The sequence below is a fragment of the Protopterus annectens genome, chromosome 3.part0, assembly GCF_019279795.1.
Source record: "Protopterus annectens isolate FY-2018-M chromosome 3.part0, PAN1.0, whole genome shotgun sequence".
Classification (NCBI taxonomy): domain Eukaryota; kingdom Metazoa; phylum Chordata; order Ceratodontiformes; family Protopteridae; genus Protopterus; species Protopterus annectens.
This window is the reverse complement of record NC_056731.1, coordinates 1906736566-1906750448: the sequence shown is the minus strand read 5'-3', so window position 1 is coordinate 1906750448 and position 13883 is coordinate 1906736566. Positions and strand designations below refer to the sequence as shown.

At 39.6% G+C, this 13883-nt stretch overlaps 1 protein-coding gene across 1 annotated transcript in view; it reads right to left on the bottom strand.

The window, feature by feature from the left end:
* ATP6V0D2 (ATPase H+ transporting V0 subunit d2) overlaps window positions 1-13883 on the bottom strand; it is a 358513-nt gene that overhangs the window by 83202 nt on the left and 261428 nt on the right. Inside the window, exon 4 of the mRNA XM_044065990.1 lies at window positions 12826-12905. Within this exon, the coding sequence (XP_043921925.1) occupies window positions 12826-12905 (80 nt within the window). The remainder of the gene's footprint in view (window positions 1-12825; window positions 12906-13883) is intronic.

The window sequence follows — 13883 nt, the reverse complement described above, 5'->3', positions numbered from 1 at the left end:
CCGGGCACCTGCCTTTGGTGGAAAGGGTCTTGATTTTATTAGGGATTGCTTGATCCATACATTCCTGGAGGTGCTCGTAGAAGGCATTTGTAAGGGTTTCAGCAGCATGGGTTGTGGTTTCCACTGGCTCGGGGGCCTTGAAGGATACCACTCCAGTCTTAAGAAGTGTACGTGCTTATACCTTGCCATCAGCAATGCAATTCAGCTTGGCAGCACTACATTTTTTTTTAAGTTTTTTAAAAAATTTTTTGAATAAAAAAATCAGAATATAATCAATTCTCGTTTTAGGTTGCACAACATTTGTATGTCTCTCTTTTGTCAACAGGTGATCTTGATTTCAGAATAATGACTCAATTAATTCAGTCATTTAATATATGTTTGCTATGCAGTGTTTATGACTACAACTGTGTTACATGTTGGATTAACCTATACTCACATAATTCATCACTGTTATTCTGTAGTGCAATATCCTATGTATGGCTTACATGTTTGTCTTGACAATGCACATAGTACAAGTATGAAACAATACAAGGGTGTAATCATCCCGGCATGAAGTTGCAGCAAAGTTTGATTGATGATCCAGTGGTGTACAACATCATTCCATAACATGAAACATGTCAGTATCCCTCCCACTAATGCAATGTACATGAATAAATGTTAGTAGAGAACTATGTAATTAAATTTGACAATCGTAGTGATGTTACATTGTCCTGTGCCCACATATGCATTTGTTGTATAACCTGTAATTAATATGACCATCTGTTCCAACAGTAGATTTCAAAAAATGTCAAATGTCCTATTTCACATAGTTAATTTCAAACTTTTCCAGTGGCACTTGCAACTAATACAATATTTATTATTTATTTATTTGACATTTATTGACTGGGGTAGTCCATCTGAGCTAGTGCCCCTTTTCAGCAGAGACATCCTGAGTACAAATTTGGAAGTATAAAAAAGAAAAAAAATTCACCGTTCTCACAACTCCACATTACAAAGTATGAAATTCAAAAGGACAAGTTATACTTTCTAGATTGTGTAATTAGATAGGTAGGAGGTTCAATGCCCAACATGGAAGACTTGTGTATATTAGACTGTGTGTAACATTTGATGCTCTAGCCACGTCCTTTGAGAATAATACATTTATCTGTTCACACTGCTCCCTTATCCCTTTTGGATGTAACATCTTATATAAAATACACTTATGAGGCCATCCTGACAAAAGTGCACCCTCTAACCTTAAGAGTCAGAATTTTCCAGTGGAACTTGTGACTAATACAGTACTCTGGATGGTGTGTAACAGAATAAGTAGGAGGTTTGATGCCCAACATGGAAGACTTGTGTGTGTGTGTGTGTGTGTGTGTGTGTGTGTGTGTGTGTGTGTGTGTGTGAAACTGCATGCGACACTTAGTGCTATATCCACTTCAAATAAACTGACTGCTTTGAAATGTGTACACAACTCCATTATCCCAATTTTTACTGAAACATCCTCTGTGAAACACATTGATGAGTTCATCCTGACAAAAATATACTGTCTACCCTTAAGAGTCAGGTTTTTCCTGTGGTGCTTGTGATTAATACAGTGCTTTCTACATTGCCTAACTAGATATGTAGAAGTGAACTTGCATGTGTAAGTGGGGATGTTTACAGTTAGTTGACTCACTATCAACTTCTACTTTGGATAAATGTTTTAAACTGCTACATGACTTCAACCTCCCCTAATCTTACCTTTCACATCCAGAACTTCTTTGCAACACAAAGGTGTAGCTGTGCATAGTGGGTGTACTCTGCTGAGTACAATTTTCTTGGCACTACTTAAAGAAAAACATAGCTGATTTAGGCTATACTCTGTCCGCAACTGTCTAAATTAATCCTTCCAATAAGAATGCCACAGACTGAAAAAAATACCCATTTAATGTTTTTAGAGGGAAAGTGATGCAAACTTTTAAGTGGGTTGGGAGGAGAACACTTCCATTTTTCAAATAACAGGTGTTTTATGGGGCTGTAATAAGAGCACACAATTACAACACACTGATGAGGTCATTCTTTCACAAGTGAACTGTCACTATTTAAATGTCAGACTTCTCATGTGATGCTTGCATGTCTTACACTATTCTCTAGAATGTGTAAATAGACAGGTAGGAGGTTACAATACAATAGTGCATAACTTCTATAGTTGTGACTGCAAATGAATTCAGGATTGTTTTACACACACTAACAGTAGCAACTTTTACAGCTCCAGATGGCTGGAAAACTCATTTTACAAGACACATCTCTTTGGCAATGCACTGCTTATGTCAGCCCTTCATTGTATTCTCCTGAGGTACTGGCTGCTTATGATGTGCTGTGTAGATGGTGTAAGTGAATAGGTAAGTGGTTTGAGTTCATCACTGCTTCAATAGTGTGACTGATTGCTGTCATATACAAGTGACTGACTGCTGTCATATACAATTGGCCACTTTTATGTGGGTCCCCTTCAAATGACTGAAGTTTGAAAACTTTGAACATCATATGGCTGCAGACCAGATGACTGAAGTTTTGAAACTTTGAATGTTCTGAATGGAGATTGCCATACAGAGTGGAATGGGAAGTTTACCATTTTCCTTGCTGTAGTGTGATCTCAGAGTTGGTATATTTAATTAGTAGGTGGTAAAGTGGGGGCTTGCCCCCTGGAAAATTTTAAAATAAAACTTTTTTTTATTATTATTTGATGTTCGAAGTTTCAAAACTTCAGTCATTTGGTCCTCAGCCATATGATGTTCTAAGTTTTAAAACTTCAGTCATCTGAAGTAGACCCCTTTATGTATACTTGTGGTGATAAGCTGGATTTACAGTATGACTGTGTGATGCTAGCAAATTCTGCCATCTGCAGGGAAAATAATGTTTTGGCCACGCAATGATTACATAATGCTACCATACCTACAGTATCTCACGTTTGGAGTGTGAATTATCTTGTGTTGAGTAACTTTGATACTGTGCTTTGTACATTGTCTAACTACATATGTAGGATGTTTGTGGCCTGCTGTGAGTGTGTCTTTCACCATCATACTGTGTATACTATTCTTTAAAGACATATATGATGTGTAGCTGTACAGTGTTATTGTGCACGTTGATCTCTTTTTAGCATTTAGCTAACAAACATTGGTGATGTCATTCAATTAACTGTGCACAGTCCCAGTTGTACCTCAACATGCAGTGTGGTGCTTGTGATTCAGGCACTAATCCTTAGCTTGTGATCTTGTGTAGTTATTTCATATCCAGCCATTATTGCTCAGATTACATTATGTTAATCTTACTGTGACTGTCCATGTCACTAACACTGTTATCAAACCCATTTGCCATGTACATGTATAGATGTGGTTCTCTCTAACAAAAAGCTATGATAATTTCACACACAGCAATGCTTTTATTCAGACTAATGATGACATGTATTTGCATTTTCCTTACATAAGATATGTAGAAAGTGTTAACTTAAGCCATGAGGGAATGTGATGACATGCTGCATGCTGTTGACTTAGTATAGCAATTGCAGGCACACATATCACTTGTATCAATAACATAATGTAATGCCTTCACATAATGATTTATCTCACAATTGTAGTGAAACTTTTAGTGAGGTGCATTCACCATGTAGAATATCATACATTTTCTGTTGTCAAATAGTTATGTATTTAACATCCACGCTCTGTGCCTGCTAACATTGTTGGGCCTTATACTATAATGCATGAATGGCATCTACCACAGTTATAATGTGCCCATTTACAGTGGTAGAGGCCTCCCCATCCCTTTTATCTTAGAGACTGTTTACCACACATATATCCGATGTAATAAGTAAGCACAGGTGGAGTGTCACAACAGTGTTAAGACTTATTTTGTGGTGCTTGTGGTTGATCCACATGTCATCAGTCAGTAGAGTCACATAGCTTGCTGTTCCATTCCTGAAAGGAGCTACATTGTATGAATGCACTGTTGTTACATAAACACCATTGTTTCTATTTATTGTTAAACATTTTTATGTTGGACAATGATGTATCATCACAGGTTGTGATTGCATGGCAGTGAAATGGTTATTTGTGAAACAACCTGATATGTGTGCTCCTGTGGCACATGCATTGATTACCAGCTTGTATAGCATACCTACACAGATAAACTATGGTTCAGTTCTGGGGCAGTGTGTGTCCTACATGATGGAAACAGCTTACTTGTCAAAGGTGCATTGATACTGGAATGATTACTGTTGTATGGAGAGTAACATGTGTAACTCTTTTCCAGCATTCTGACTAAATCCAATTCTTCATATTATATTCTTAACTCCTATCCTAATTCCTGCATTCAGTTCAGTTATTTGTGACAGTCTGCATTACTACCTGATGTGGCACATGTAGCCAGTACAGAGCTCTTTCTCAAGAGCCCTGTATATTAGACAGGAACTTGAATCTGGTAACATCTGTCTGTCAGACAACAGTGGCTTACATACAGATAATAGTTATGACACACTGAGAGGGACACCTTTTTCAGGCCTTGTTCTACAAGGTAGGTCATCCATATACCTTATATGATAGGAAAGTATAGCCCTTCAAGGGTTTTTTCATGACATGATCGATATGAGTATTTCTGTGGCGATCATGAATGTTATCTATCTTTCTGATATCTATCTTGGCATGTGTTCAAATATGGCAAGATGTGAATGTTTCATATGCCATTCATTGCTCACATGCATTACCTATTCACAAAATAATTATTCTCTGTATTGAATGTCTTCACCCAGACATGTTTTTATTACTGCAGTTGTTTTCGTCACACTATACAGCTTAATGGCAGATGAGGGATTCCATAAATGTTTTTAACTGTATGCCATGCTACCAGACCATCAGAAACTGTAATTGGTCCTCTGTTATTACACCTTCTATTGTGTTACTGCTGTTATGTTACTGTTACCTGTAATTCCATGTGAACATGCCCAGTATAAAGATGTCTGAGATGTTTGCAAATCACCAATGGATAATCTGAAAATCTGAACTCATGGTATGTCATCTAATCATGCTACCTGTTGTGCTGCTAACTCTGTCTTGTAGTTTGTCACTTATGTATATTGTGTGTTATTAGATTAGCATTTAGTATTTACATAATTATACAACACTTGTATATCTATTACATTCTAGTAGGTGGTGAACCCTTTCCTTTAGGTGCCACTGTCATTTCTTTGTAAAAACATGTCTGTTTCTGATATACCTGACATTACAGCTGTAAGGTCCTTTTGTTCTTGTGTATACATCCTGAGTTGGGGAATACGCCAGTTGTGTTGGCTTGCATCTCATATGTAGTAACTGCAGTCTATGCATTCATCCCATAATGTATCTTCTCTCCTTGCTGACTGTTACTTCAGTTTGGCATTTAATTAATGTATATATCACATTTTCACTCCCATTTGTTACACTGCAGCTTTATATCCCTATCACATCCTTTATTAGCATGGCTGTTTTTATTTATGTGCATAACTGTGTTATTGTCATCGACATTAATTTTCATTACATCAATATTGTAGGATTTATGTAAGAAATGCTTCTTATATTCTTGGTCACATTTGCCTGTGGTACATGAGTACACTTTAAACATTTCCATTTCATTAATTAATTATGCAGTATATTGGTGTACAATTCCTCCATTTCATTTCCGTTCTTTCTGTATTTTTTCCCTGTATTTGGCCTTAATATGTCTGCGCTACAAAATGCGCTCGTAGTGAGCTTTGCCTATATGAAAGGCATTTTGTTTATATTCTGTGCTCTTTCTTGCAACATTAGAGAACTTGGCATAGCTCCTCGTGGTCCCCTGCAGAATTCCTAAGCCAGCAGAGAGCAGAAAAAGCGACTTTCTTGATAAGTATTTTTTAAACATTTTTTAAACATTTTATTTTGCATTTTTCGATCTTTTGTGCTTTTCGACTACTGTTTGTGCCTATATTACTGTTTTATTACCTGATTTTCCTGTTTTTCTGTGCTTAAATTGTTGATTGCACTTGTTGGCTAAAGTTTTGCTTGTGTAACAAACAGGCTAATACACTCAAGTGTACCAGCCTTTGATAGCAATTTAGTCGAAAATCAAAGCATTTACTGTATTTTTTCTGTCTGTGTGCAAAAAAAACTAAAAAAAACAAAAAAATACTTCTACTTTCTTAGCTAGTTGTTCCAGTGATCAGATTTTGCTGATCCCTGGGCTTTGTATTTGGTTCCTGTGTTCCTCCATTTTCTTGTGTGGCCAGAGGTAGTTTCTTTACTCACCAGTGGGAGTGGGGAGTACTGAGCTGCTTGTTTGTCCTCATAGGAGTGGTTAGAGACAGCAACTAGTAATTTGTTGGCCATTTTGGGTAATTTCCTGTTTTTTCCAGCCCCCTGCTATAAAGCACACTTTGGCAGGCTTTTCTGGCATTAGAGAACTTGGCATAGCTCCTCGTGGTCCCCTGCAGAGTTCCTAAGCCAGCAGAGAGCAGAAAAAGCGACTTTCTTGATTATAAGTATTTTTAAACATTTTATTTTGCATTTTTCGATCTTTTGTGCTTTATGACTACTGTTTGTGCCTATATTACTGTTTTATTACCTGATTTTCATGTTTTTCTGTGCTTAAATTGTTGATTGCACTTGTTGGCTAAAGTTTTGCTTAAAAGTAACAAACAGGCTAATACACTCAAGTGTACCAGCCTCTGATAGGAATTTTAGTCGAAAATCAAAGCATTTACTGTATTTTTTCTGTCTGTGTTCAAAAAAAACTAAAAAAACCAAAAAAATACTTCTACTTTCCTAAACTTTCCTAGCTAGTTGTTCCAGTGATCAGATTTTGCTGATCCCTGGGCTTTGTATTTGGTTCCTGTGTTCCTCCATTTTCTTGTGTGGCCAGAGGTAGTTTCTTTACTCACCAGTGGGAGTGGGGAGTACTGAGCTGCTTGTTTGTCCTCAGAGGAGTGGTTAGAGACAGCAACTAGTAATTTGTTGGCCATTTTGGGTCATTTCCTGTTTTTTCCAGCCCCCTGCTATAAAGCACGCTTTGGCAGGCTTTTCTGGCATTAGAGAACTTGGCATAGCTCCTCGTGGTCCCCTGCAGAGTTCCTAAGCCAGCAGAGAGCAGAAAAAGCGACTTTCTTGATTATAAGTATTTTTAAACATTTTATTTTGCATTTTTCGACCTTTTGAGCTTTTCGACTACTGTTTGTGCCTATATTACTGTTTTATTACCTGATTTTCCTGTTTTTCTGTGCTTAAATTGTTGATTGCACTTGTTGGCTAAAGTTTTGCTTAAAAGTAACAAACAGGCTAATACATTCAAGTGTACCAGCCTTTGATAGCAATCTAGTCGAGAATCAAAGCATTTACTGTATTTTTTTCTGTCTGTGTGCAAAAAAAAACTAAAAAAAACAAAAAAATACTTCTACTTTCTTAGCTAGTTGTTCCAGTGATCAGATTTTGCTGATCCCTGGGCTTTGTATTTGGTTCCTGTGTTCCTCCATTTTCTTGTGTGGCCAGAGGTAGTTTCTTTACTCACCAGTGGGAGTGGGGAGTACTGAGCTGCTTGTTTGTCCTCAGAGGAGTGGTTAGAGACAGCAACTAGTAATTTGTTGGCCATTTTGGGTAATTTCCTGTTTTTTCCAGCCCCCTGCTATAAAGCACACTTTGGCGGGCTTTTCTGGCATTAGAGAACTTGGCATAGCTCCTCGTGGTCCCCTGCAGAGTTCCTAAGCCAGCAGAGAGCAGTAAAAGCGACTTTCTTGATTATAAGTATTTTTAAACATTTTATTTTGCATTTTTCGATCTTTTGTGCTTTATGACTACTGTTTGTGCCTATATTACTGTTTTATTACCTGATTTTCATGTTTTTCTGTGCTTAAATTGTTGATTGCACTTGTTGGCTAAAGTTTTGCTTAAAAGTAACAAACAGGCTAATACACTCAAGTGTACCAGCCTCTGATAGCAATTTTAGTCAAAAATCAAAGCATTTACTGTATTTTTTCTGTCTGTGTTCAAAAAAAACTAAAAAAACCAAAACAATACTTCTACTTTCCTAAACTTTCCTAGCTAGTTGTTCCAGTGATCAGATTTTGCTGATCCCTGGGCTTTGTATTTGGTTCCTGTGTTCCTCCATTTTCTTGTGTGGCCAGAGGTAGTTTCTTTACTCACCAGTGGGAGTGGGGAGTACTGAGCTGCTTGTTTGTCCTCATAGGAGTGGTTAGAGACAGCAACTAGTAATTCGTTGGCCATTTTGGGTCATTTCCTGTTTTTTCCAGCCCCCTGCTATAAAGCACACGTTAGCACGGAGTTGCCACTGTTGCACACAAGAGCAGCGGCGGTTAAACAAGGTTAAACTATTCGGGCTACCTAAATTCCACTCTTCAATTTTTCCCTTAAAACTACCTTCCTCGAACTGTACTGCTGATCTAACCAGCATATCCTATAACTAAAAAGTTCATCTCTACTTGATTCCCAAGTAGACTATTCTCTATCTGTAAAGCCTAGCACTTACTCCTACAGTACTTCCACCTTGATAAAGCACTGTTATTATTGGTAGTACTCCACCAGCCTAGAACCCACATCCCCCGGAGTCTTTTGTAAGTCTTTTTATCTAATCCTTCTAGCATGTCGAGGGATCAGTTGCTAGTGTCCTCTCCTGCTCAGCTAGTGAACCTGGGAATATTGAGGCAATGTTACAATTGCCTCATGTACACAGACAACCCTCTCCTTCTCCCACAAAACACAAATACATGTGAGAGATGCAACTATACGGCCAAACTGGAGGCTGAGCTCTCTCAACATAGGACTGGCAAGACCAGACAGGAGGAGAAGGTAACCACACACACTACATACCCAGTCACACATAGTACCATCACAACTTCAAATCATACACATAATCACACAAAGACATACTGGAGGCTCTGATCAAAATCTACCAAAACAGCAGAGGCCACCAAAGCAGACACCCAAACAACTACCACCTCAGGACCAAACACATGCAACACATAGACCACACAGTCAGAGTGTCAAACAGTCGCAGCCCTTAAGGCCAAACACAATGCCAGACACACTCGTCATTGGTGACTCCATAGTCAGACACACTGACGTCCCGCTCACCAGACTGAGTAAGGAGAAGGTCACAGTAAACTGCCTGTCGGGTGCTAGAATCCGCCACATAACGCAAGCACTCAGGTCTCTCAACAGCAGGTACAAGTACGACTCAGTCATTGTCCACGCTGGTGTCAACGACCTGAGACGTACCTCCTTGGACTACATGAAAAGAGACATTGAGGAGCTCTCTGATTATGTAGCCCAGGCGGGTATGACCCTGACCTTGAGCAGTATCCTACCTTCACCTAGAATGATGCCACAATACAGTGATAAGATGATCAGCTTTAATAATTGGCTTAAATTCTGGTGTCATTCAAAGGGGATCCAATGTCTGTCTGCCTGGGATGACATGCTGGACAAGCCACGCTGCTTCACAAGGGACGGCTTGCACCTGTCACCCCTGGGCTTCCGGATATTGGCAAAGGCTCTTGCCACCCCCATAGTGCCTTTTTTAGGCAAGGCTCAAATTCTAAACCTACCACCCTAGAACACAAAAAAGAAAAAAATCTAAGGGTAATGCTGCTCAATGCCAGAAGTCTCAATCTCAAGATGCACGCACTCGAGGCCCTTCTCAGTATGGAGAACATCGATGTCTGTGCTGTGACGGAAACCTGGTTCAAGGCTCCTGAGAGCACCCCAGCACTATCAGGTTTTACCTCATATCATGCGTTCCGGACCCAAAATCCGGACAACACCAAGAAAGGAGGGGGGGTGTCCATATTCATAAAGAACACCCACACCTCAAGGTTGGTGGCAACGCACGATGCATCAGAGACCATCCAGGTGCAACTAACCATAGGCAAAACTGCTCTGCAATTTGTAGCATGTTACAGGCCACCCTCTCAAACTCAGGAACCTCACATGGCCTTCCTGAAAACACTGGAGGGGATAAATGTATCTCTAAACACCATCATACTAGGTGACTTCAACTACCCTAATATAGACTGGGAACACTACTCAAGCCCAAACACTCTAGCCAAAGGTTCCTGGAGTTCATAAACTCAAATGCCATGGAACAACTAGTCACCATCCCCACAAGAGGAGAAAACATACTTGATCTCATCATCACGAACATGGGACCACAATGTTCAACACCGGAAGTATAGCCCTCACTGGTGAGATCAGATCATAAACTAATCTCGCTGAAGGTCCTCATCCTGCCCCCACCTGAAATAAAACAGACCACAGTGAAAAACTTCTCAAAAGCCGACTTCACACTTCTAAAAACTAGTGTGGTCTCCTTTAAGGCCCCTGAGCCGGTGGTAAACATTACTCAAACCGCTGAATCACTTACAAATGCCTTCTACCAGCACCTACAGGACTGCTTGGATCAGGCAATCCCAAACAAAACTAAGACTCTTTGTACCAAAGGCAAGCGTCCAGTCTGGTGGACCCCAGCCATAAACAAGCTCTACAACAAAAGGAGGAAGCTACTACAAGATAGAGCAAAATCCTTGAAAAGTAAGACACCCTTAATCATTATAAGTAAAAAACTAAGAGCTCTCATAAAATCATCCAAGGCAAATTTTGAGAGAAAAATCGCCAAGGACTCAAAAGACAATCATAAGGCCTTCTTTAGCTATGTTAGAAACCTAGGAGGAAACTCCCAGATATGCTCAGAATTAGTTCAAAATGATGTGAAGATTACTGAACCTACACACATTGCCAACATACTGGCTGACAGGTTCAGTGCTAACTTCTCCCCCCCCCCCCAAAAGGAGAGATATCTATACCAGAGGATTGTAGCCCCCCAAACATCTCTAATGCCCAGGTGAGAACTGCTCTCTCCAAGGCAAAAAACACAGCATCCATGGGACCGGATGGTGTCCCCGGCTGTGTACTCCACGAACTCAATGAGGAATTAAACCCGCAGTTAGGACAGCTGTTTAATCTTAGCCTCACCTCAGGATACGCACTCCAAGGAGTGGCGCCGCGACTGTGGTCCCACTTCACAAGGGCGGTGCCTCCACCGACCCTGGAAATTACCATCCCATTAGCTTGACAAGCCTTATCTGCAAAGCCATGGAGAGGATCATAATGGAACTCATAAGTAAAGACATAGGGAACTTGCAGACTTTGGATCCAACCCAGTTTGGCTTTGTCAAAGGCAGATCATGCCTTTTAAACTTGGTTGACTTTTTCGAAACAGTCACCAAGGCCATTGATGAGGGTAAGGCTGTCCATACAGCCTACCTCGACCTGGCAAAGGCCTTCGACACAATACCCCACTCAGGTATCATCGAAAAACTCATCAGCTTGAATGTAAACCCATACATCACAAGATGGGTTGCAAACTGGCTAAGTGACAGAACCCACAGGGTCAGAGTTGCTGGTGCCATGTCAGACTCTAAGCCAGTCACAAGTGGTGTCCCACAGGGCTCAGTCCTGGGTCCACTCTTGTTCAGCATCTACTTTTCTGAAGTACAAGCAAACACAGGAGGGTTATGGCTGACAAAGTTTGCAGATGACTGCAAACTGGGTGCCATAGTCGAAAACACATCTGACACAGATATCCTTCAGAAGGGCCTCACAGAAACGGATAACTGGTGCCAGAGCCATGGCCTAAAGTTAAACGCCAAGAAATGCATAGTCATACCCTTCGGGAAAAACAAAGTTACCCCTAGCTACCATATAGGTGGCAATCCACTGAGCACAGAAGAAGTTATCAGGGATCTGGGGACCCAGGTTGACAGTAACCTTCGCTTGACACTCGTTGCTAAAGTAGTTAGGAAGACCTTCTACATTGCCCACCTGATCATGAAGGGATTCACATCTAGATCAAGGGAGGTCATCGTCCCCCTGTACTCATCACTCATTAGACCTATGATTGAGTACAATGCCCCATTCGGAATGTATCTGACCCGACACCTGCAGCAGCTGGAAAGGCCCCAAAAGTTCCTCACCAAAAGGATTAAGGGTCTCAAAAATATGTCTTATGCTGCCCGACTGAAAGAACTCCAGCTCTATTCAGTCGCATACCGCTTGCTCAGAGGTGACCTGTGCCTGACATACAAGGCCATGTCAAACCCAGATTTGATGAATATGCTTCACCTCAAAAAATCTAGATCCCTCAGAACCACAAGGGCGGGAGACTTAAACCTTGACACGGTTATTAATAGAACGTGCTGGAGGGACAGATTCATCACCCAGAGACTCCCTATGCTGTGGAACAAGATCCCAGTACATGTGAGGCAGAGCACCTCACTGGCCTTGTTCAAGAGGAATCTTGACCAATGGATGGGAGATCGCAGATATACCCCAGGGATTACATCAGTGTCACTGCTTGACAGAGGCACAGCAAAATAATAGGCATAGTTTTCTTCAAACTAAAGGGGTGGTGAAAGCCACATAACTATGGGCTAGGCTTATAAATGCCCTTGGGCAGATAGCCTAGTATGAACCTATGAACCTATGAACATGTAGGTGAGATGAGCAGCATGAATATTTGATTAGCACTGCTGCTCATCGCGCTAATACTTACATCATGTAGGCTTAGAGCACCACCTAGACAATTGTTAGTGAATCCAAGGGATTGTCTTTATCTTCCTTCTGAATGATATACTAATGGTAATAAATAATGAAGAATTGCTACAACAAAGGATATTATTTTACAGAAAGATATGTAATTTATCAAAATAGTTTTAATTCATCTAATTCACAAGTTAAACAAGAATTAACATTAAAGACAGGAGAACACAAAAGAATATAAATATTTTTTTACCTTGTAAAGCTTGTTACGCATTAATTCAATGTTCATTTCATCTATATCATTTTCAGACAGACAGTCCTGGAAAAATGGAGCTGAAACAAATCATCAAAAACTGATTTTTTGCATCATTCACACTTAAATATTACTGAATTATGCTGAAAATGTAGCTAAATACAGTTATATACTACAATTTTTAAATACAGTTTTGGGTTTTATAGACTGGTTACTTGTTACAGTGAAAAGCCATTGTACAATGTAATAATTTAGATTCACAGCTATCAGGCAGTCTAACTGATTATTCAGAATGCCTGACTTCACAGCTTAGTTTGTGCATATTTATGGTGAATAGAACAAACAGGTATTTTGAAAACATAACCATATATTTAAATAATTTTTATTCAGAACTATAACTTTATAATTCCTCTCCTCAGGGACTCTTTTTCCTAGATCTCCTGTACCCAGGACAAAGTCTAACAACAGATATTAATGTCAATAACTGCTTAGTGTTTCCCAGGGTCCACCTGTTTATACTTTCAGCTGAATCAGATCTACATGTAAATAAAGCACTTGCAGAGGTTCATGCTACATATCAGATAATCTATTGGATATTTAATTCATAGAATAATCACATACTTTTAGACAATAATCAAAATGCACTTTTATCTCTAAAGGCCTTTTATTATTACAGTATGTGGAAGATACATTTTAAACAAGAGAAAAGCATAACAGAAGATGCAGACCTGTTGTAATTACTTCAGTATTTTGTTGCATTGATAAGCTGTGTATAAGAGCATTCAAGACAAAAATGAAGAGGGATTTTGTGGCATTCAAACTCAGGACTGCAGTGTGTGTTAAAAACATATCTACACTACATTAATACGTAACTGCTAACAGCTTGTACAGACGTGGAACAAAACCGACAACTTTGAGAACAGGTCTGTCAGGTAAAACATATAAAAATATAACATGCCTAAAGGCGATAAGTTTGTTTGGCAAACCATAGATGATTAGCTGTAATTAAGCCATTAACAGGATCACTGAAATTTATCTCTAAGACCTTCCTTGCCTTA